At 44.7% G+C, this 24,465-nt stretch overlaps 2 protein-coding genes across 9 annotated transcripts in view; one reads left to right on the top strand and one right to left on the bottom strand.

Moving 5' to 3' along the window:
- Window positions 1-3,184, bottom strand: part of ubap2l (ubiquitin associated protein 2-like) — a 136,218-nt gene extending 133,034 nt beyond the window's left edge. For all 8 annotated transcript variants that reach the window (XM_073061092.1, XM_073061093.1, XM_073061096.1 and 5 more), the window contains exon 1: window positions 3,081-3,184. The gene's annotated coding sequence lies outside the window, so the exon portion shown is untranslated. The remainder of the gene's footprint in view (window positions 1-3,080) is intronic.
- A 1,593-nt stretch (window positions 3,185-4,777) lies between these two features.
- Window positions 4,778-24,465, top strand: part of c11h1orf43 (chromosome 11 C1orf43 homolog) — a 35,512-nt gene continuing 15,824 nt past the window's right edge. The window contains 6 exon segments of the mRNA XM_073061108.1: window positions 4,778-4,998; window positions 9,189-9,290; window positions 16,121-16,166; window positions 16,169-16,237; window positions 22,041-22,094; window positions 24,208-24,374. Of these exon segments, the coding sequence (XP_072917209.1) occupies window positions 4,936-4,998; window positions 9,189-9,290; window positions 16,121-16,166; window positions 16,169-16,237; window positions 22,041-22,094; window positions 24,208-24,374 (501 nt within the window). The 5' untranslated portion in view covers window positions 4,778-4,935.

Here is a 24,465-nt window from a genome sequence, read left to right as displayed (position 1 = left end):
CCAAAGATCTGGATGATAATGCGGTTAACAGCATCAGTAAATTTGCGGATGACACCCAGATCAGGGTGTAGCAGTCAGCAAGAAAGATTCTCAAAGCTTGCGGCAGGATCTGGAGCAGCTGGAAGATGGCAGATAGAATTTAATGCAGATGAGTGTGAGGCATTGGGCTTTGAGAAGACTAGCTAGGGTAGCTCTTGCGTAGTAAGCTAGGGCACTGAAGAGTGCTGTAAAACAGTGGGATTTGGGAATACTGATCCATAATTCCTTGAAAGATGTCAGAAATAGATAGGGTCATAAAGAACACTTTCGGCACATTGGCCTTCTCATAAATCAATGTATTAAGTACAGGATTTGGATGTTATGTAGAAATTGTATCAGATGTTGGACAGGTCTAGTTTGGAGTATTAAGTACAGTTTTAGTCACCCACCTACAAGAAAGATGTCAATGAGATTGAGGGAGTGCAGAGAGATTTAGAAGGATGTGCCTGTGACTGGAGGACCTGAGTTGTAAGGAAAGACTGAATAGGTTAGAACTTAATTCCTCAGAATGTAGAACATTAAGAGATTTAACAGAGCTGTACAAAATTATGAGGGATAAATGCAAGCAGCATTTTTTCACTGAGGTTGGGTGAGAATACAATTTGAGGTCATGGGTCAAAGGTGAAAGGCAAAATGTTTAAGGGGAACATCTTCACTCAGAGGGAGATGAAAGTGTACAGCACATGAGCTGCCAGCATAAATGGTGAACGCAGGGTCAATTTCAACATTGAAGAGAAATTTGAATAGATAACATGGATGAGAAGGGTACAGAGGGCAGATTAATGGCTCAGAACAGACAAGATGGGCCAATGGGCCTGTTGTGCTGTAGTGTTCTATAACTTGATCCATATGCCTTTTACACATTGCAACAACTCCCTCCAAACACCCACCGCCCAGTCAGGTGCCTCTCACCTTGAAACTATGCTCTCTGTTGTATACAGCACAGTAACAGACCGCCCCGGCCCAATGAGCCCGCGCTGCCTAACTACATCCATGTGTCTTTGTGAATGTAGGAGGAAACCAGAGCACTCGGAGGAAGCCCAGCAGACACGGGGAGAACGCAGAAACTCCTTACAGACAGCAGAGGGAATTGAACCCCAGACAACGCTTTACAGCCAGTACCACTAGTTTTAGAATCAGATACCCTGGGAAAAACACTGACCATTCACAGTATCTATACTGCCTATAGCTTTAGAACATTTCATAAGGCCATCATCCTTCAGCCTCCTACACCCTGGGGGGGGGGGAAGACTTGAACTAGCCATGATCTTATTCAATGGCAGAGTAGGCTTGAGGGGTAAGTTGGCCAACCCTACTTGTGCATTTTTAAAGAGTTATGAGATAAACCACACACCTGCCAAATCTACAAATGAACAGTGTATGTCCTCAGGACTGGGGGGCTTCAAAGCTTGTAAATTCTTCCACTAAACCTATGTATCCCTGGCTGGATTAATATACACCCCAAGACAATTGGGTCTTAGACTATATCCTTAAAATGGTGGCATCAAAATATGCTCGGGCATAAGCTAGCTGCTTATGTATTGTTAACCCCACCACAGAGCACGCAACGATTTAAAGTGCGTGCGTCTGATACAAGCCAGCCGAGGTTCAATCCCCCCCCCCCCCCACCGGAAGGGATTTCTTTTTAAATATAAAAACAACATCCCTGCACAAGTTCGGCAAAAATACAAGTGGAAGGAGCTGGCGATAAGATTCAGAAGGGGGCAGATGCTCAGAACAAAGCGCTGCGCCACCTAACAGTCCACACACACCCCAATTCGGGCGCTTAAAGTTTATTTTTTTTGGGCGAAAAAAATAACTAAACGATTCAATTACGTTCACCCTCTCGACTATTTAAAACAAAAGTTGCTTTTACGCGATTGCGCCCTTTTCTTTGCTCGGGGAGGATACCTGATGCTGACGGGAAGATTGAAACAAGGAGACAAGATTTCCCTTCTCTCGCTAAAACGAGAGGAAAAAACTGCAAACCGATTTTATTCGGACACAAAGCTAACAAAACAAATAGGAATGCATAAAGCAGCTCCCATGCACTTAGATATCTAACAAGTTTAATTCGCACGTTTACAACCATTAAAAACGGAAAACTACAATCTTAAACAAACATGATTTGCAATTCAGTTTCATAATAAATTTCCTCCTACAACCGAGGTGCAAACAGTCTTAAATCCCCGCATTTGACACACAAGCACATATTTTTATGAGATTGGACACTATCTCATTGCATTGACGATTTTGTAAGCGTGCCGACGAAGGAAAAGGGAATAAACTACAATACAAAGCCCCCTAGAAATCCCTCTCTTGTGCTGATGGCTTCCTCTTTCCCGAGGCCTGGGAGGCCTCCAAGCCACCAAGCGTCGATTTACTCTTATAAATTAAGCCCACAATCTCCACAAAGAAAAAGATACTGAAATACAAATAGAAGCGGAGACTCAAATCATTAGGCTAAATTTAAAAATTCAGAAGGGAAAGAATCTAAAAATCACCCAGTTCAGAGAGAAAGAAGACAATTAAATCCCTTCCTTTCACAACTAATCGAGTCCCAGGCCTCGGGCCTGCTGGATAGGCCTTTTTAAAAAAAGCAGGTTTCGTCCTAATGCTCAGAAACAACAACAAAAAAAAAGAGTTTACGTGATTACTCCTGGAGGCCCAAAACCTCTTTATAAGCCTTCCTGCCTCAGAAAGGACGTGAACATTTCATATTTTTTCCTCTGATGGGAAAAATGAGTTTTATTGTTTAGGTAGGGTTAATTTTAAAACAGAACCCTAAAAAGACCCTAAATCAAAAACCTTTCGGGGGAAGAGAAAAGGGAGAGATTTTATTCTCCTTGTTATTGTATTCTTTCCTGTTAATAAAAAAAATGGTTTTAAAAGCTTTAGGCTGGGGGGGTTGTTTTTCTTTCCTTCACACACAGTATTATTTTTTTTAATCCCAAGAGTAGAAGCATTTAGCCAAAAAGATAAAGGAAATAAAAGCAGGCCCCATAAGGGGGGAGACAATAAGAGAGGGACAGAAACTTTACCTGCTCCTCAGTCCACACTGCACTAAACACGCACACAAACACCCCCGGCACGTGACCCGGCCCGCCGCCGCTTCGCTCCCGGCGCCATTTTGAACCCCGTGACGTCACCCGACACCCGCCCTCCCATTATTTCCACAGCCCGCTTCGGGTCTCTTTTTTTTTCGCCTTCAAACCATTTATTTTATCATTCGCCCTCAGATTTTTACATATTAATTTCCCTTAGTTGTCCTTCGCGGGATCCTTTAACTCTCACTTTTTTCCCCCCCACGTCACGTGAGGGGAAAGAAGTCTTCCATCATTTGGCACCTCCCCGAAGATTTAATTTACATCGCCGCTGCCCTCTTGTTTTTTCCAATTGTTTTAAAATTTTTAACTGTAATGTTTAATACCTTCCTGAGAATATTTTACTTTAATAATGTCAGTTTTCCCGACCTCATTTGTCACATGATAAGAACCTCCTCTATTTTAGAGAACTACCCAGTTTCCAAGATTTGTTCCGCCTCCAAGTCGTTTCAAACCTCCTACTTTACTGATTGGAGATGCATAACTTATTTACTTTATAGTTTCACCTCTCTGTCAAGTGTTACGATCATTTTAAGTCCACCGACGTTCCCCGATATCAGTACGCTCCCGTGCCAAAATATTATTTTAAAAATCACTGAGATCGGAATAATTATCTTGCAATTGCTACTGAAACTTGGGAATCTCCTGCCTTTTCCCTGTCACGTGAGCAGTTCCAGCTCCGCTTCGACCCGCCACCATTTTAAATTCGTGACGTCAGGGGACTCAACCTGATTTTTAACCTCCTCCTCTTCCCGTGCACATTAAGTTTTTATTTAAACATCTCACTAAAGTATGTTTTCATCTTTTCGAAAACACAAAGCTACTCTCCAGTTTCAATCGTTATTTGGATAACGCCTTGCGTTCCCTGTCACGTGACCTCCAGCGTGCCGCCATTTGGAAGCCCGTGTCGTCACAGCCAATTTTATTATTTTCATTCCTTCCATCTACTTCCAGTTTATATTAACTTTAAAGAAAATAAATGTATCATTGAGATAATTTCTATCCAGATTCGATCTCAGCGTTTTTTGTTATTCTGCGTTCGCAGAGACACCCTTGTCATGTGATATATTTCCCCTCAAGGAGCCTTCAGCTAAGCGGACGCCATTTTATTTGTTCCCCTTTCCCCTCAACTGCGGGACGCGTGTAAATGTAATCTGAGGTGGCATTGCCAAAATTTGGGAGTCCTTCTTTTAGATGCGATTCGTTTATGCTTTTTATAAGCCATAAGCGCCCAATTCCTCACTCCGACCCCATAACAATAACTGTTTAGTTCTGCCCCTTACGTGACATTTCCCCTCTTGCCCCCTCAGACGTTTTCCCGCCAGTCCCGTGGGTCCAGCGCCGAGAAATTTCCGACTTCTGGCGAAGACTCCCGAACCTTAAGCCGTCAGCCAGCCCCTTCCGATCGCTGCCGAAGATTCCCGAAACTTCGATTTTCATCCCCCTTCTCATTATCCATAGGAAGTCAAATTATATCGTTCACATGACGTGATTGCTTTCACGTGAGTTATTCTGTTTTAAGAATAAATTAATAGGTAAACTAAAAATTTCGATATACCTATATATTGCACTCTCCATGCGTCGGCTAACCGGAGATACCCGAGTCTTTCCGAGGATGGACGCCGGGCTGAAACCTCGCGAGAACTTGCACCCTGCCGTCGCCCGAGTTTAAAGGACCCGAGGGCGGAGGCGGTGTCGTGCAGTCAAGCGGTTAAAATTGGACTCGAACGGCCCCAGGTGGAGGGGTGTTGTAACAAGCGGGACAGTGCAGCTTTCTCGCACCGGGACGATCATGATGAGTGCCAAGAGTCTGTCCGGGGTTAATGTGGTGCTGGTGATGGCCTACGGCAGTCTAGTGAGTGTCAGCAGGCTGCTAGTTACCGCTGGTCATCCCAACTATTAGTTACGACAGGCCGGGAAATACTTGTGATGGGTGTTAGTTATTACTAGTTATCCTTTACCTCTATTTATTCTTTATGGCAAAATGAGGAAAACGACTATTGCGGGTATTATTGCTAGTTATCCCTATCTTCTCTAGTTATTCTAGATGACAAACTAGCGAATGCCTGCAAGATGGGTGTTTGTTACTGTTAGAGATTCGTGGCCTTGTCCAGAATCCGAAACATAAGTAGTAATAAGTAATGTATAAAAATGAATAGTGTATAAAATGAGAGACCTAATATTGAGGAGGTGTTCATGGGTTCATTGTCCGTTCAGAAATCTGATGGCAGAGGGGAAGAAGCTGTTCCTGAAAACATTGAATGTATGCTTCAAGCTCCTGTATCTCCTCATTGATGGTAGTAATGTGAAGAGGGCGGGTCCTGGGTCCTTCGCCTATATGGTAAACTAGGAAGCCTGTAAGAAGGGCATCAATTATCAAGTTATTCCGTCTGAAAGTCTGGGGGAATACTGGTAGGCTGTGTGTTTGTTTTTACTGGTTGCCCATTACCCCGTGTCCTCTATATAAATGGGATAGAAGACTCATCAGAATCGGGTTTCTCTTGGTTGTAATAATACAAACTGAGAATGCCAATGAGATGGGTGTTAGTTATGGCTGGTTATCCCTACCGGGGCATGACCCCAACAGCAGCTTGCTTCTATCTGGCACAGTCCCTCAAGTTGTCCCCAGGTGTAGCCCACCTTCTTAGTGTATCCTCCCTCTCCCAGGATGGGGTCTTTGGAGCCTCTGTCATTTCTGTTGCTCTGGGATTTTTACGGAATGTGGCTGCTAGCCCTAAGTCCAACCCTCCCCTTTTCACAGCAGGGTGTGGAACTGCCCATGATGGAGGTATTTATTGATTTATTTTGTTTAGAAATACAGCACTGATAGCCCTGCACCGCCCAGAACCCCCTGACAACCCCGTTTAATCAAGGGACAATTTACAATGACTTGATGAACCTACCTGTTACGTCTTCAGACGGTGGGAGGAAACCGGGACACCACGTGTCCATGGGGAGGATGATATACAGAGAGCATTTGGACTGAACTCTGAACTGTAACACCCCAAGCTGTAAAAACAACACATCACGCTAACCTCACTGCTACCATGCCCTGGTTTTGTCTGTTTAATCTGATTGATAATGGCAGTAAGGTGGGTGCTAGTTTATTGCTAGATTTTCCTCATCCTCTTTGGTTAATTTCTGTGAATAGAGTTTCTCTGTATGATCAATCATGGCATCATTCTGCTTGTAATTGTGGAGCACAAGTGGGGCCCTTCAGCCCATCACAGCCATGCTGATCCTCTACTACACTAGTTTCTGCATTTGTGCCACTCTACAGATGTGCTGTAGAGAGTATCCCAACATACTGCATGGTATAGAAACTGCACTGTGGCAAAAATGGAAGCCCTACAGCAGGTAGTCAAAACTGCCCAATGCATCACTGGTGTCAGCCTACCTGTCGTCAAATATATATCCACAGAAAGGTGTGGGATAAAAGGCCAGCAAAATCAGGAAGGATCCCACCCACTCTGCTCATGGATGGTTTGTCCCATTCCCATTAGGGAAGACCCAACACAGCATCCACACCAGGGCCACCAGACTCAGAAACAGTTACTTTCCCCAAGCAGTAACCTAACCCACCCCACCATACCTGCAACCACCTTCATTTCCTGTCATTCACCTTACGAAGAAACACTCTTGTGCCTAGCGTCATTTTATGGACAGACAGTCAATACAAAAAGTATCTTGTGTATTGTTTTTTGTGCTGCATCGGGTCCAGAGTAACAATTATTTTGATCTCCTTTACAGTTGTGTACTGGAATTGAATTTGCCCACTTTAGCACTGTTGTCCTTCTATTCTTTGCCTATTTAAGACCATAAGATGTAGGAGCAAAATTAGGCCATTTGGCCCATCAAAACTGTTCCACCATTGCATCACAGCTGATTTATTATTCCTCTCAACCCCATTCTGCTGCCTTCTCCACGTAAACTTTGACACCCTTATAAATCAAGAGTCTTATCGCCTCTGCTTTAAATATACTCAATGACTTGGCCTCCACAGCTGAGTCCATTTAAATGCTGCTTAAAGCTAGTGAGTGTACCTGTTTCCACTACCTTCTTTCGCAGCATGTCACAGAAATCAACCACTCTATGTACAACGAAACTTGCCTTTCACCTTCTCTGCCTTCTTGGTTTTCATGCCCTTATGACACGCGTAGGAAAGTAAACTATCTCATTACTTTTTAATTCTGTTTTTTCTCTATTTATTTTAACTGAACTATTTATCAGACATACACTTAATGTAATTTAGATTTTTTCTTTATATCATGTATTTCATTGTACTTCTGCCATAAAGTTAACAAATTTCATGATGTCTGCTGGTGATATCAAATCTAATTCTGAGTATTAACACTACTGGCATTTTGTATATGGTGAGACCTGAGTCATGGCAGGGGGTTCGGTAGTCTCACAGCCTGGGGAAAGAAGCTGTTTCCCATCCTAAGAGTCCTTGTCCGAATTCTGTGGTACCTCGTGCCTGGTGATGGGGTGGGGAACTCAAAGAGATTGGATGGATGGGAGGGATAATTGAAAATGCTAAGACCCTGCATGTGCAGTGCCCCTGATAAAAATCTCCGATGGGTGGAAGAGAGACTCTGATGATCCTCTCAGCAGTCTTTCGCAATTCTTTATAGGGTCTCGTTGTCTAGGGCTTTTCTCTTTGGACCAAAGGAAGATGAGGGGAGATTTAATAGAGATGTACAAGATGATGAGGCATCGATCAAATGGGCAGCCAGAGACTTTTCCCCAGGAAAATGCTAGGAAGCATAACTTTTAAGGTGACCGGAGGAAATTATAGGAGGGGATGGCAGAGGTGGGTTTTTTTTTTACAAAGAGTAGTGGTGCAGGGAACACCCTACTGGGGATGGTGGTAGAGGTAGATACATTGAGGCAATTTAATGGACACTGAGATGAGCACATGGATGAAAGGATTGATTCCATGGGAGGGAAGATTTGATTGATCTTAGAGTAGGTTAAAGTGTTGGCACAACACTTGGGCTGAGGGGACTGTTCTATGTTCTAAAATAGACCTAGCCTATCCAATTTGTCCTGCAGTCTAGATAACAATGCATCTTTGCACTCTCTCCATCACAACTACATCCTGTGTGTGGCAATCAGAACTGTACATGTTACTCCAACTGCGGTCAAACCAATGTTTTGTAAAGTTGCAATGTGATATCCCAATTCTCAAATCCATTTCTTGTTTCTTCAGAATTTTACAGTAATTCTACCATAAATTATTGCTGCTGAGAAGCCTGTGACTTAGTGCTTAAGGTCTTTTAACTCATTTATTGGACAGGATCTCGTGTCCATTGGACATTCCTACATGCCCTTGATTACTTACAATATTGTTACAGAGACTGCAAACACTCTACTGGAGGAACTCGGTGGGTGGAGCAGCATCTGTGGGAGGAAAGGAACTGTAGACATCTCACATCCAGACCCTGCATCAAGTATGTGAAAGAGCCAGAGGGAATTAGAGGGACTTGATATAGGTCGCCAGCTGAAATGTCGTCGATTTCTTTCCTGCAGATGCAGCTTGACCTGCTGAGAACCCCCAACAAACTGGTGCTTTAGATTCTAGCATCTGTAACCTCTCTTTCAGAGATCCACCCTGTGACTGTGTCTGGAATTGCCTTTGTGCTCAGAGTGGGGTAGAAAGGTTTGAGATCGAATGTGTTTGACAATGGTCTGATAGTTCTGATGACGGAGGGGAAGAAGCTGTTCCTAAAACATTTAGTGTGGGTCTTCAGGCTCCTGTACCTCCTCCCTGATGGTAGCAATGAGAAGAACCTGGGTGGGAAGGATCTTTCATGATGGATGCTGCCTTGTTGAGGCATTGTCAAAAGCAGGGTGGGTTGTGTCTGTGATGGAGCTGACTGAGTCTACAACCTTCTGCAGCCCCTTGCAATCCTGCACATTGGGGTTTTGATCTATGAGGTGCCCAAGGATCTCTCTTCCTCCCCGGATTAGAACTGAGCTTATGGTATCATACTTCATTTGGCATGTGTTTCCCTTCCTAATGTTGCTGTCTTTTATCCTCAGATATTTGTCCTCCTCTTCATCTTCGTCAAGCGCCAGATTATGAGGTTTGCCATGAAATCCCGGAGAGGCCCCCATGTCCCCATTGGGCACAACGCACCCAAGGTTAGTATCTGACCAGGGCAGGGCAGGTGGCACACGGACTGCTGTCCACACTGCTGTGTAGCCTGATTGTAAATTTCATGGGATGGGCGAGGCTAATTTCCTCAGAACACCATTGGCATTGGTACACAGATCTTGCTCCCAGCAGCTCTGATGGGCAGGAGCCATTGTTGGCATGTTGGACAAGAGATTCCTGAAATAGGCACTCTACACCACGCTGTGTTGTAGCAAGCAATCAGTAAAAAGTCTTCAGCAATGTTCCCAAGGCTTTGTTTGGGGAGCTCTCTTCCCAATGCTGCCATCGGGAAGTAGGTACAGAAGCCTTGGTCTCACACCACCAAGTTCAAAAACACCTGAACCGGTGTGGATAACTTTACTCACTTCAACTCTGAACTGATTCCACGCCCTACAGACTCTGTTTCAAGGACTCTACAGCTCATGTTCTCTGTATTATCGAGAACATGAGTTTGTTGTCTTTGGCACATTTTTTTGTCGGTCTTTGTGTGTAGTTTTCATTGATACAATTCCTTTGTTTTGCTGTGAATGCCCACAAGAAAATGATCCTTTGGGTAGTGTATAGTTAAATACGCATATTTTGATAATAAATTTACTTTGGACTTTAGTTGGTGGGTAAGAATGGGGTTCGGCTGAGATTAAATAGCCTAATTCTGCTCTGATGGTAGGACATCTGAATGCAGAGGCTTGACTGAGGCTGAGTTGCATGGGGAATCAATGGGATTCTGGGGATAGTGGCCCAGAGGGTTGGATGAGCTGAGGCAGAATTTTGACCCCAGACCTTTTGAAGCCTTCCCCCCCCCCCCCCCCCCCCATTTCCTGTATGGCTACCTTGTCATGTTTAATGATTGGACTGTTGTTACAAACCCCGTAACTGGGTCACTTACCAGCAAAGATAGAGAGGTCCATTGAAGCCTGATGATATGATTTTTAACAGTATTTATTAGTAAAAATACACAAAAATAATATCAATGCAAACATATAGATAATATACGTCGTCAATACTAAATCTAAAAGTGCGGGTATAATAATAATCAATAAGAAATAAACTCTATCGTTGTCTAGGGGATAAATGTATTGTCCGATGGAAATATAAAAGTCACTCAGTTCATGCAGGCTGCAGCCTTTTAGTGGAGAGAGAGAGATTTTTAGAAACTTGCCGGCTTTCCTTTTAATGATTTCGATCCTTCAGAATTCCCGTTGGTGTGGCCGTTCACTTGTGGCCTCTCCTTTAGCTAAGCCGTTCTTCCGTGATGAGCCCGCTACCCTGGCAAGGGAGGACGCACACGGGCCCTCACCGGCGTTCGCTATAAAACGCTGTCACTAGCTTTCCAGCGTTTCTCCTGGTGCGTCTAAAGGGGTTGTTCCCCAGACCCTCTTTTATCCTTACCCACGGGGTCTCAGATATCAATCAGGTTGGGATGATGCAATCCCTCAACCAGCCCACTCTGATCATCCCCTGATGGGCTTCAATGAATAGTACAGTACTCAATACACAATTCCGTCTCCAAGAGACAATAGCCGTTACCAGGGGTTTTGTTTTCACTGAGGCCAGGACACATTCCAAACCTTGTGGATTCTCTCTCATTTCCTGGGTCCCAGACCCGAATTAATAGCGATCTTGCGATTCTCAAAAAGGAGGGGGCTACTTTGTACCCTTCGGCCCCTCAGAGTTGTGGCACATTCGTAACACCCCCTTCCTTCCAAGATTTTTACCATTGGCAAAAATGAATTAATACAGAGTCTTACAGGATTTTAGAATCTAACACAATACAAAAGAGTTTTTTTTCACTACAGAGTAATACAGTTATACATTCAATTCAGCATCTAAACAGTTAACGATTACATTGTCACTTCCTTTAATATCTTAACATCTTGTACCTTAATAAATTCTTGTAGCATCAGACTCCAATTTAATAACCACCTATTTTTATTCCTTTTCTTCAGCAAACAAAAACTAAAGAGTTGTGATCTTAGCTTACGTGTATACTACAAAAGTTCATGCAAATACTAATCTTTATTTTACTTTCAAACTTAACAGTCAATCTTCCATGGGGGTTGTCTTTATTATTCACATGCTTTGTCGAAATCCCTTAAAACCGGATCCTGTTAGTTAAAACGGCATCCCGTCAACCCTCGCCCCGTTTCCAGTTAACTCCCACGTGGTTAACTTGTATACTAGTGTGGAATAGGCCTTCGCCTGCTCCTTTCATAGGAATTATTTTATCAACAATGTGTTCCAAACTTAGACCATTTTCTGAATTTCCACACAATTCTTTAATTTTAAGCAAGTTGCTAGTTTTCTCTTCAGGACCCTTCATGCTATTAGTTTTCAGTTTAAACTCTTGGTCCAAACAGCATTTCAGATCCTGCCTCTTCACAGCACACTCTTGAATAATAATAGCGTGTGGGGCACCTTTACGTTCAAATCAACCTGTAATTGATTCGCAGGCAACGCATTACCAAGCCATTGTTTCTGTAGCCTGGTTGCTGCTTCTGACATCAATCCAGACTTTAAATTTTCTTCATTCAAGTTAGGAACTACACTTTTCCCTTTTCCTTCAATAATAAGATTCACATCACCAACTTTTATCTCCTCACTAACTTTTAATCCACCTTCGAACACAAACAACCGGGAATTCTCACTTCCCACTGTTACCAAGGTTAACCCTTTCTTCACTGAACCAAGTCCATCTGACCCACAAGGACTGCATTCCTTTTCAACTGAATCAAATACCTCAGACTTTTTCTGAGCTCCATTACTAGGTTCAGTACCACGTGCATCCACATCTTGGACACACTCAAACGGGACATCTGCCTCTTCCAGGCTTTCAATACCCGTACCCTTTTCAAATTCTAAATTCCCCTGATCCTCCCAGTTACTCTCTGGGCAACTCCCTTCCGGAGTAAACTCAACCCCGCGGGCTGAAACAACCTCATCTGCCGACCCAGCAGACTTCTTCAAGGTAATGGCATCCTTTTCATCTAGGACTGCCCTCATTTCATTATCAGGAACACCTTTAGAATTTTCAACTTCTTCAAACAGTTCTGCCAACCCAGGCAGATCATCCATGTCCAACCCTGGACCTTTTAACAGCCTTATCTGTTTCTCATCTTTACTTTGTGCCTCTATAAATTTCCTCCTGGCTAAGGGCAGGTCTACCTCCTCTCCCTTACTCTCTTTCACTTTCCTATTCTCCGTTTTACCACCCTCTAAACCCTCTTGGTACAGGGTCGGTAAAAACGTCTCAGCCAAATCGATACTGGCCGGATTTAAACTGGTCTCGTTCTCGGCTGCCTTTCTCGACATGCTGCGAGTGATCGCACATGCGGGATAGATCTTGGAGTCTAGGGGCGGGTCCTCAACACATACAGGCTGGCTTGTCAGCTCCATGGCCGACCAAACGTCACCACCAACTAAATCGTTAACCAGAAGGACGTCTACGTCAGTTCTCGGGAATTCTGATTGCACCCCTATTTCAACTGGTCCAGATACCAGATCACAATTTATAATGATCCTATGCAAGGGCACCACTTCTGTCCCTTTTCCTATGCCCCTCAAGGCTACCTCTCCAGTCTTGCGACCAAAATCCAGTACTTTACTGCTAATCAATGACAGCTCAGCTCCCGTGTCTCTCCAGATCCGCTCTGGAACTGGTGTGTCTCCCTCTCTCACAGACACGGTTCCTTCTGAAATACATTTCTCAGACCCTTCTCGTACTTTGTCTACCTGGGGCTCTCTCGTCGATTTACTGATCACCGCAACACATCCTATAGGGACTGCTGCTTTCCATTTTCCTGTCTCCTTCCTCGGAGCAAGGCACTTAGATGCAATATGACCCACCTTTCCACAATTAAAACAGGTCAAGCCAGGACCTCTCCTGCCATCTTGCCTCTCCTCCTCAATCTTACCACTAGCTCCCGGCGGGATCTCTGCCTCAGCTGGCGGGCTTTCTCGATCGTTCCCACGGTCTCTCTGGTAACTTTTATTCAAGAAAAACTTTGTCTTGTGGGTTAGGGCATATTCATCTGCGAACCTAGCAAATTCGGAGATGGACTTATTCGGCTTCTCATTCAAATACATCCGGCTATCATCCGAAACACAACCTTTAAATTCCTCAATCAGAATTAACTCCCTGAGATGCCAAAAATCTTCTTCCACTATTTCTGCTGCACACCAGTGATCCAAGAGCACACCCTTCTCATAGGCAAACTCTGCATACGTCTGATTCCACCCTTTCTTTAAATTTCTGAACTTTTGTCTATAGGCCGCCGGTACTAATTCGTAGGTCCGAAGAATGGCCTCCTTTACTTTCTCATAACTCTCAGACTCCTCCATAGACAACGCCACATATGCCCGTTTTGCCTTCCCTTTTAACACACTTTGTAACAACGCCACCCACTGATCTCTGGGCCACTTCTGATTCACTGCCACCTTTTCAAAAAGCAAGAAATAACTATCAACATCCGTCTCCTCAAACGGAGGTACTAACCTCAACTCCCGACTAACATAAAACCTCTCCTCTCGGTCTGACCCTTGAGCTCTTCGCTCTTGCTTTAACTTCCATGTCCAAGTCATGTTGCCTCTGTTTCTCTTTCTCCTCATACTCTCTCTCCTTCTCGGCTCTCTCCTTCTCTTTCTCGGCCCTTTCTTTCTCTTTTTCAGCTGTTTTAGCTGAATTTCATGCTCCCTTTGTTTCTCACTCTTTTCTGCTCTTTTTCCTTTTCGGCTCTTTCTTTCTCTTTCTCGGCTCTTTCTTTTTCCTTTTCAGCTGCTTCCAGCTGCTTTAACTTAATTTCATGTTCCAACCTTAATTTCTCCAACTCTAACTGAGCCGTCCCACTAGCAGGTACCTTTTCAGGGATATTTTCCAATACCTCAGCAGAAAACACATCCTTCCCAATATAATACTGAGTTATGGCCCTCCGCACCTCCCGCTTTTTCATTGACAACCTCACCTCTGCGAGGTTTAGTCCTTTTGCAATATTTATCAAGTCCGACTTTGTGGTAGCCTCTAGCGCCTTCAGAGTCGGGTTTTCTATAAATTCATCCACGTCCATCTTTGCTGGTTTCCCGTCTGGTTACCCGTGCAACCAGATCCAAGTTTGGACTTAAAAGCCCAATTCACTGGCCCTCCAATTTGGTATCAAATCTCGAAACGAGGCCCCCACTTTGTTACGAACCCCGTAACTGGGTCACTTACCAGCAAAGATAGAGAGGTCCGTTGAAGCCTGATGATACTATTTTTAACAGTATTTATTAGTAAAAATACACAAAAATAATATCAATGCAAACATACAGATAATATACATCATCAATACTAAATCTAAAAGTGCGGGTATAATAATAATCAATAAGAAATCAGCTCTATCATTGTCTAGGGGATAAATGTATTGTCCGATGGAAATATAAAAGTCACTCAGTTCATGCAGGCTGCAGCCTTTTGTTGGAGAGAGGGAGAGATTTTTAGAAACTTGCCGGCTTTCCTTTTTATGATTTCAATCCGTCAGAATTCCCGTTGGTGTGGCCGTTCACTTGTGGCCTTTCCTTTAGCTAAGCCGTTCTTCCGTGATGAGCCCGCTACCCTGGCAAGGGAGGACGCACACGGGCCCTCACCAGCGTTCGCTATAAAACACTGTCACTAGCTTTCCAGCGTTTCTCCTGGTGCGTCTAAAGGGGTTGTTCCCCAGACCCTCTTTTATCCTTACCCACGGGGTCTCAGATGTCATTCAGGTTGGGATGATGCAATCCCTCAACCAGCCCACTCTGGTCATCCCCTGAGGGGCTTCAATGAATAGTACAGTACTCAATACACAATTCCGTCTCCAAGAGACAATAGCCATTATCCGGGGTTTTGTTTTCACTGAGGCCAGGACACATTCCAAACCTTGTGGATTCTCTCTCATTTCCTGGGTCCCAGACCCGAATTAATAGCGATCTTGCGATTCTCAAAAAGGAGGGGGCTACTTTGTACCCTTCGGCCTCTCAGAGTTGTGGCACATTCGTAACACTGTGAAGTGGCATTAGGGTTTCAACAGGAGCATCTTCTCATAGTTGTCCAGAAGAAGAAGGGTAATGTTCTCTTTTCCTTTCAGATTTAATCTTTGTATCTGTGTCTGTTACATTTTAATAAGACAATAAACAGGAGCAGGTGGAGGCCATTTGACCCCTGAGCCTCCTGTACTATTCCATAATGTTACAGCTGTTCCAAAGTTATCCCGTGGCTACACTCTTCTGTTTGAGCCTTAGAGTCTTTCTCTCCTGAGATCTGCCTGTTTCAGCATGAGGTATATTTGATGACTTGCCTCCACCGTTTTGTTAGGTAGAGACTTCCAGAGAATCATTAAGCTCTAAGGGAAGAAATTCCTCCTCACCTCTATCATAAGTGGGTAACCCCATTGAATCAAAGTGCTGGTTTCTGCACTGCTGCAAGTTTTTATTTTTATGCTACTTAGAGATGCGTTAACCTTCTTAGAGATGCTATGAGCCCAATTACACTCATGTGACCAATTAACCTACTAACCCATACATCTTGGACTGTGGGAAGAAACTGGATCACCCAGAGGAAACCCACATGGCCACAAGGAGAATGTACAAACTCCTTACAGACAGTGACGGAATTGAACTTGTGTCTCTGGAGGTGTAATAGTGTTACACTACTGTGCCACCCCGTTTCGGTATTTATGCCAATATGAAGAGTACTGCATTCCAAACTCTGGGCTGACAGTCTGCATTATACCAAAATGTGTCTACCGAGAACAATGTGGTAACCTTGGGCTAACTACTTTGCTCCTCTTGTTTCCATGTGACTCAAAAGGACCTGAGAGAGGAGATAGACCGGAGCCTCCTAAGGGTCCAGGATCTGACTACGAGCCGCAGCTACTTGACGAAGATGATGTGCGCTTGCTGCAGCTGCAGGACCCAAGAACCCAAGGTAGGGATATAGAGGCATGAGGGATCCAAGTACTCAAGGTCATTCACAGGGGGGAGACTACTGGCAGGAATACGGAGGCATGAGAAACCTGATAAGCCAAGGTCATCTACAGACGGGGAATTACAGGTGGAAGTACAGAGGTATGAGGAACCAGAGAGCCCAAGGTAGTCTGCAAAGGAGATAACACGCGGGAATAAAGAGGCACAAAGACTGGTATCTGGATCAACCAATGATCTGCTTGAGATACTGAGCCTTCCCCAGCAGAATGTTTGTTACTATGGGCAGAAGTAATGCGTGGCCTAAAGCTGTACAAGGAGTGGAGGAGACCTGGAACCACTTGACCAAACCACCTTGATCAAAGAAAGTTGGGGAAGACATTCCTAAGCTTTAGGCTGTCAGCTGAAGACATGAACACTGGTGGTGGATCCAGGCAATCCTGACTTGCCCTCAGAAGTCAAAGTATGGTAGTAGATGGAGCATATTCTACCTAAAGGTTGGTGACCAGTGGTGTTCCACGGGGATCTGTTCTGGGACCCTGCTCTTTGTGGATTTTATAAATGATATGGATGAGGAAGTGGAGGGATGGGTTTGTAGTTTACAGATGACACGGAGGTTGGTGGTGCTGTGGATAGTATAGAAAGTTGATGTAGTTTACAACAGGACATTGACGGAATGCAGAGCTAGATGGAGAAGTGGCCAGAAGGAGTTCAACCTAGAAAAGTGTGAAGTGATTGACTGTGGAAGGTTGAACTTGAAAGTGAAGTACAGGGTTTAATGGCAGGATTCTTAGCAGTGTGGAGGAACAGAGGGATCTTGGGATCCACGTCCACAAGGTGATAGGGTGGGGAAGAAGGCATGTGGTGTGTTGGTCTTCGGTAGTTTGGAGATTGCGTTTAAGTGCCATGAGTAATATTGCAGTTCTTTTAAATCCTGGTTAGACCACTCTTGGAGTATTGTGTTCAGTTCTGGCCGAGGGAGGGAAAGGATAGCTGGCTAAAAGACCAACACAATATCGTGGGCCAAATGGCCTGTACTGTGCTGTACTTTATGTTCTCTTGTAGAGGATGACAGAGCTTCCAGGAGGAGAACAGAGAGAGTGAGAGTTCTGCTGCAAGTTACACAGATGTTAGGTTGGTGGGGGGGAGGGAAGACCTGTGGTGGGAGAGCAAGCACAGTCGGGAGTGATGGAACTTGGCCAAGTTAAGGTAACAGTACTGTTCTGCTTCTAGAGGCTGTGTTCGTTTTGTACAAACATCACTTAAAGTTTGTAAGCTTTTTTTTAACATCATTTTCTGCACGGATTAATTTGGATTTCAACTTGGAGGAAATACAGTGGAAAGACATACATCATTCATTCTAGATTTGCCCTTGAAATAGCAATCTGAACGGAGTACACTACAATGTCATCATTGAGTCCTGGAAGTCGGGTCAGAACTTGGCTCGTTGATTGTGTCTTCATGACGCACAACGAGCATAGCTGCAGCTCAAGCCCATGCTAGAACTGAAGCAGCAAGAATGAGAGCAGCCTGTGCGAAGCTGAAATGCTAATTGAAAAAGCTTGTTTAGACATGGAAGAAAGTTTGTGTAGAAGCTATATTGAGTGTGCTCAAGGAGGAGCGTGAAGCTGAGGCTGCCTTCGCAGATGACTTAGACATGGTGGTCATCTGTCTGGGAGATGACTGAAGAACTGGCCATTGGTGCAAGTCACTAATACGGTGTGGTTGCTCAACAGAAAGTGAAATCAAGGCAGCAGACAAAGATGGGAACCAGCTTCCGGTCATGTTTCACGCCAGATTGTTCCCCAGTCCTCCTCCTGAACTTGCTTCAGATTCAAACCCAAAGAATCAGGTAAACCCCCATTTAATGTACAAATTGAGAAATGCCCTAAGTCACCCATCCTGGAAACGTGGTGTTCACCACTTAAGTGCATTAGTGTCTCGACTTTCAACAGAGCCAACTCACAGCCCTCACTGGCTGCACCAGGATCACCATTGTACAATAGTTTGAGTGAGTTGCTGAGACTGTCTTGTCCACATTTGGACTGACTGTGTGTCAGGGCTTCTCTGGCCAGTTATCTGGAGAGTGGTGGAGAGGGTAGCAAGGAGAACTGGAGAAGCAGTAAAGATGCACTGAGCCAACCTGTTGACACTTCAGAATTAGACCCAGATACAGCTGTAAATTCGGGGCCAGCACCTTGGGTTACTACTGATTCTAGTACACCCACAACAGAGTACAGCAGGGAGCTGGCTGAGTATCCATCAACTGTAGCTACCCCCTGGACTCTCTAGAGACATGTCCTGGAACATCAGAAGCTACTGGAAGCAGAGCTGGTGATTCAATAGGAGGGGAGGTCTGCTTACCCCTGCCAACTCTCATATTCCCAACAACCAGGATGAACTCTCAACCCCTAAAGCAGTGCATGGTCATTCAAACATCTTAAGAACATAGCTGACAAAATTTTCTCTTCCCTCCCCATCTCCCACCGACTGTTCTGGTGAGATTCTCCCATTGCTTGGCAGAGGCACCATTTGTACACGTAAGACGTATGCAAAGGAAGCATCACAAAGCAGGAGCCTCTTCCAGTCCGCATTACTTCAGTGAACTCTGTCCCTTTCTTGACTCAGAGGGATGACAGCGAGTTGGACATATTACAAGAGCACAACTCCCTTCAGAGGTACCTTATCCAATTGTTGTGCTGGATGGGCACTGCATCATCGGTCTGCTCATCAGACATTATTGCGAGCAAGTATGTCATCAAGGATGACGTTTTTGAAACGAGAACTGTGCAGTGAGACTGTTTCAAGACCAGTCTCTAAGACTATCCATTCTTTTGCCAAAGACATAATGAAATGATCATTTGACTTTTAGTTTCAGTAGTTAAGTTTGACATCGTGAATGTCTGGCAGGGAGTGTTTTGCCTCTAGAGGCACTGATTATTTTGTATGCAGTTCCTAGTTCATTTGCACAAACATCACTTTCTGTTGGTAAGCTATATTTTACATTTCCTACATGGGTTTATTCAGATTTTGACTTGCTATCATTTGGTGGCTTTGAAACAGCAATATCTGAAAGTCTGAAGCTTTCTTAATATTGGTAAACATTTAGTACACGTACTTTGAAGAAAGTATTACGTTCATCATTCATCACTATTAAGCTATTGTCGCTCCACAAGTTCATTCTCATCCATGGCATAGCTATAGAATGTTGCATGTTTCTATTACCTTGCTTAACCCAATCATGAGAATAATCAATAATATTAGTATAACAAACACACACCAAATGCTGGTGGAACGCAGCAGGCCAGGCAGTATCTATAGGGAGAAGTACTGTCGACGTTTCCAGCCGAGACCCTTCATCGGGACTAACTGAAAGGAAAGATAGTAAGAGATTTGAAAGTAGTGGGGGAGGGGGAAATGCGAAATGATAGGAGAAGACCGGAGGGGGTGGGAGGAAACTAAGAACAGGAAAGGTGGTTGGCGAAAGGGATACAGAGCTGGAGAAGGGAAAGGATCATGGGACGGGAGGCCTCGGGAGAAAGAAAGTGGGGGGGGAGCACCAGAGGGAGATGGAGAACAGGCAGAGTGATGGGCAGAGAGAGAGAGAAAAAACAAACAAATAAATGTCAGGGATGGGGTAAGAAGGGGAGGAGGGGCATTAACGGAAGTTAGAGAAGTCAGTGTTCATGCCATCAGGTTGGTGGCTACCCAGCCGGTATATAAGGTGTTGTTCTTCCAACCTGAGTTTGGATTCATTTTGACAGTAGAGGAGGCCATGGATAGACATATCAGAATGGGAATGGGACGTGGAATTAAAATGTGTGGCCACTGGGAGATGCTGTTTTTCTCTGGCTGACCGAGCATAGGTGTTCAGCGAAATGGTCTCCCAGTCTGCATCGGGTCTCACCAATATATAAAAGGCCAAACCAGGAGCACCGCACGCAGTACACCACACCAGCTGACTCACAGGTGAAGTGTCACCTCACCTGGAAGGACTCTGGGGCCCTGAATGGTGGTGAGGGAGTAAGTGTAAGGGCAGGTGTAGCACTTGTTCTGCTTACAAGGATAAGTGCCAGGAGGGAGATCGGTGGGAAGGGATGGGGGGGATGAGTGGACAAGGGAATCACATAGGGAGCGATCCCTGTGGAAAGCAGAAAGTGGGGGAGGGAAAGATGTGCTTGATAGTGGGATCCCGTTGGAGGTGGCGGAAGTTACGGAGAATTATACGTTGGACCTGGAGGCTGGTGGGGTGGTAGGTGAGCACAAGGGGAACCCTATCACGAGTGGGGTGGCGGGAGGATGGGGTGAGATCCGTTTGAGAGCAGAGTTGATGGTGGAAGAAGGGAAGCCCCTTTGCTTAAAAAAGGAAGATATCTCCTTCGTCCTGGAATGAAAAGCCTCATCCTGAGAGCAGATGAGGCGGAGACGGAGGAATTGTGACAAGGGGATAGCATTTTTGCAAGAGACAGGGTGGGAAGAGGAATAGTCCAGGTAGCTGTGAGAGTCTGTAGGCTTGTAGTCTTTTACTATCTTTCCTTTCAGTGAGTCCTGACGAAGGGTCTCGGCCCGAAACGTCGACAGTGCTTCTCCTTATAGATGCTGCCTGGCCTGCTGTGTTCCACCAGCATTTTGTGTGTGTTGTTTGAATTTCCAGCACCTGCAGATTTCCTCGTGTTTGCTGAATAATATTAGTATATTCAGGTGCATGACTATTCTGTATTGAATCTAATACATGTTTTACTTTCTGCAGTTTCACAAAGTTTTCTCATTTAAAAACTGAAGATAGCTTTGGCTCGGGTGACTATTTGAGAAGGTGTTTAACTTGATGCCTAGCTTTGTATGCAATGCACTGCAAGGGCAGTAGAAGAACAGCTCAAGTTTTACCAGGATTAGATAGGATGAGCTACAAGGAGAACTTGAGCTCTTTTCTCAGGTGTCTCAGAAATTGAGGGGAGAGCTGGCATCTTTATATAATTACACGATGCACAGCTGAGGTAGACATGCAGAACCACAGAATAAATGTCCGGTACTAGAGGACGTATATTTAAAGCGAGAGGAAGAAGTTTAAAGAAATAATTCCATCTCTGTGCAAAAGGGATGTCCCATTCTGAGGCTGTGCTCTGGTCTTAGACTCTCCCACTATTGGAAACATCATCTCTACATCTCTATCTAGGCTTTTCAGTATTCAGTGAGTTTCATGGAGTGAGTACAGGTCCAGAGCCTTCAAACACTCCTCATATGTTAACTCTTTCATTCCTGTGAATAACCTCTGGACCCTCTCCAATGTCAGCACATCCATCCTTAGATATTGGGCCTAAAACTACTCTCAATACTCCAAATGTGTTCTCTCCAATGCCTTATAAAGCCTGAGCATTACATCTTCCTGGTTTTTATATTTTAAACTTCTCAAAATATATGCTAATTTTGATTTGCCTTCCTTTCTACTATCCCCCAAAGACAGGTGGATTTGTGCATTTATTGGACCAGTATAACTTGCCCCCAAAGTATTAGTGAGTGTTAGAATCAAGAGGAATTCAAGGAAATGAGGGATTCAATGGTGCATTTCACTGTTTCAATGCGGATATGACAAATAAAGGTGATCTTTAAACGTGAAGAGAATAGTGCGTGGTTATTCAATTTGCTCCTGAAAGGTCAGTACAGACTCAGTGGGCTGAAGAGCCAGTTTTCATTCCTATCCAGTGGTACTCTGTAACAGTGTTATCCAGAGGCAAATTATCTCCAGAGATGAGAAGCTGTTCATTGCTGAGGCAGCAATAACTAACACTCCTCCCCATTACTGTCTGCAGGTTGCTATAACTACTTGTACAGGATGAAGGCTCTGGATGCCATCCGGCACATTGGTGAGTGCAGACAAAGGTTGTATTTCTAGGCATACCTTCTGGGCAGGCAGACACACGAGGACTCTCTTTACTAGAAGATGCTTCAAAGATTATAAAGATTTCACAATGCGGTTGTTGTTGTCAACTGGAAACACAGCAATGACTGTGTGTACATTAAAAAAAAAGGACGAGATCCTGCAGATGCTGGAAATCCAGAGCAACACAGACAAAATACTGGAAGAACTCAGCAGGTCAGGCAGCATCTTTGGAGAAGAATAAACAGTCAACATTTTAGAATCTGGTAAAAGATCTTGGCCTGATCTATCCCAAAATAGATGCTCCCTGGCCTGGCCTGCAGAGTTTCTCCAGTGATTTGTGTGTACTCTACCAAGTATTTAAGCAGCTTGTGTTTTCTATTTCTGACTTCCAACCTTTAAAGTCTGAAATTTCAACCATTTGGTCATGATCCTCCCAAGTGTAAATCTGCTGAATCCTATTTTGATGCCTCGTTTTATTTTTAATTTTTGTATTTGAAAATTACTTTGACCATTTTGTCATCATCCCTTGACTGGCTAGGCATACAGTGTTACACACAAAATGCTGGAGGAACTCTGGAGATCAGGTAGCATCTATAGAGAGGAATAAACAGTTAATGTTTCAGGCTGAGACCCTTTATCAGGACTTGAAAAGAAGGGGGACAGGGGCTAAGAGTAGGTGTGGGGGTTGGTGCACTAGCTGGCATCTGACAAGTAAAGCAAAGTAAGGGGGAAGATGGGTGGGTGGGAGTGCGTGGATGGCGTGAGAATCTGGGAGGTGATAGGTGGAGGAGGTAAAGTGCTGAAGAAGGAAACTGACAGTGGAGCATGGGAGAAAGGGAAGGAGGAGGGGAACCATAAGGAGGTGGAGAGAAGGCATGAGAGGGGAGCCAGAACGGGGAATAGAAAAAGGGAGAAGGAAAGAGATTACTGGAACTTGGAGAAACCAGTGTTCGTGTTATCAGGTTGGTGGCTAGCCAGACAGGATATGAGGTGTTGCTCCTCCAACCTGAGTGTGGCCTCATCGTGGCCATAGAGGAGGCCATGGACTTGACAGTGACTGGGAGATCCTGCCTTATACAGTTGACAGCGAAACAGTTTCCCCCATTCTGTGTTGGGTCTCACCAATGTAAAGGAGGCCAAACCAGGAGCACCATTGTGTATAGCAAGATCACACAAAACTGTTGGTCATGAGTGGGCTGCTTGTCTCTGTTACACTGGGCAGGAGAATATGCATCTAAGTCACAATCAACACAAAACTGAGGATCTGAATGGCCTCTCATTTCTACAGCTGAGGAATAAATGGAATAGCAGGAGGAACAGCCATACTCTTATTCAATTACTTCTGACAGGGGCCCACTTTAATGTCTCTTCTAGAGGAAGAGTGGCTTTCTCCTGTCTGTGGAGTCTTGGGACTGAGGGATAGATTTGAGTTGTGCCTTTCAGGAGTGAGGTTAGGAGGGAATTCTACTTGTAGAGAGAGGAGGGGAGTTTGGGTGAGTACTTCTTCATGCCTCGACAATCAAGATCTATCAATCTCTGCCTTAAATATACATTAAAAACTTGGCTTCAACAGCTGCCTGTGGCAACAAGTTCCACAGATTCACCACTCACTAGCTGGAAATTCCCTAGGCAAGGGGAGAAGAGAAGTGCAATGTAATGGTGGGACTGCATTGCTTTGGAAACTGCTGACACCCCACTTTCTTTTCGCCCAGTCGTTTGGGCCCGTCAGGTCAGCTGGATTTTCTCCACACAAGCACTGCTTGACTGACAGTTCTCTTGAAATGAGAATGGGGTTGATTTGAGGAAGCAAGTTGGATAGTGGGGGCAGTCTAGAGTGGGGCTGTTATGGAGAGATTTCTCAGGGAGCAGGGGCATTGGCCTTTGCCCCTATGATGCAGTTTCCGTCTTTATTCAATGATATATTGTGGAACAGGCCCTTCCAGCACAACCCACCAACTTTACATTAGTGTAATCGCAGGACCAATTAACCTACTAACTCGTACGTCTACAGGCTGTGGGTGGAAACCCATGCATTCATGATGTGAACAGTACGCTACTGTGGTCTTACTGAAGCCTCTGTCGTTTTCTCCACACAGATATTCCATTCAGCCAAGACTCCGATCATGGCAAACGTTTGACGGGGAGGAGTTTCCGTACCTTCTTGCTGGAGCTGCGAGAAGGCAACTCGCCCTACCGAGGCGTCCGCAAGAACCTTATCGACAAGCTGATAGATGGCTACGAAGCGGCACGATATGGGACAGCGGTGAGTAGGTTTGAAGGGATTATTGATGGGCTGAATGGTAACACATTGTGTCGTACCTGGACTTTCAGTCTCAGTTAAGGTGTTAAACCTC

Source organism: Hemitrygon akajei, chromosome 11 (assembly GCF_048418815.1).
Source record: "Hemitrygon akajei chromosome 11, sHemAka1.3, whole genome shotgun sequence".
Lineage (NCBI taxonomy): Eukaryota > Metazoa > Chordata > Chondrichthyes > Myliobatiformes > Dasyatidae > Hemitrygon > Hemitrygon akajei.
The sequence above is the reverse complement of the archived record's forward strand: the minus strand, read 5'-3'. Positions and strand labels throughout refer to the sequence as shown.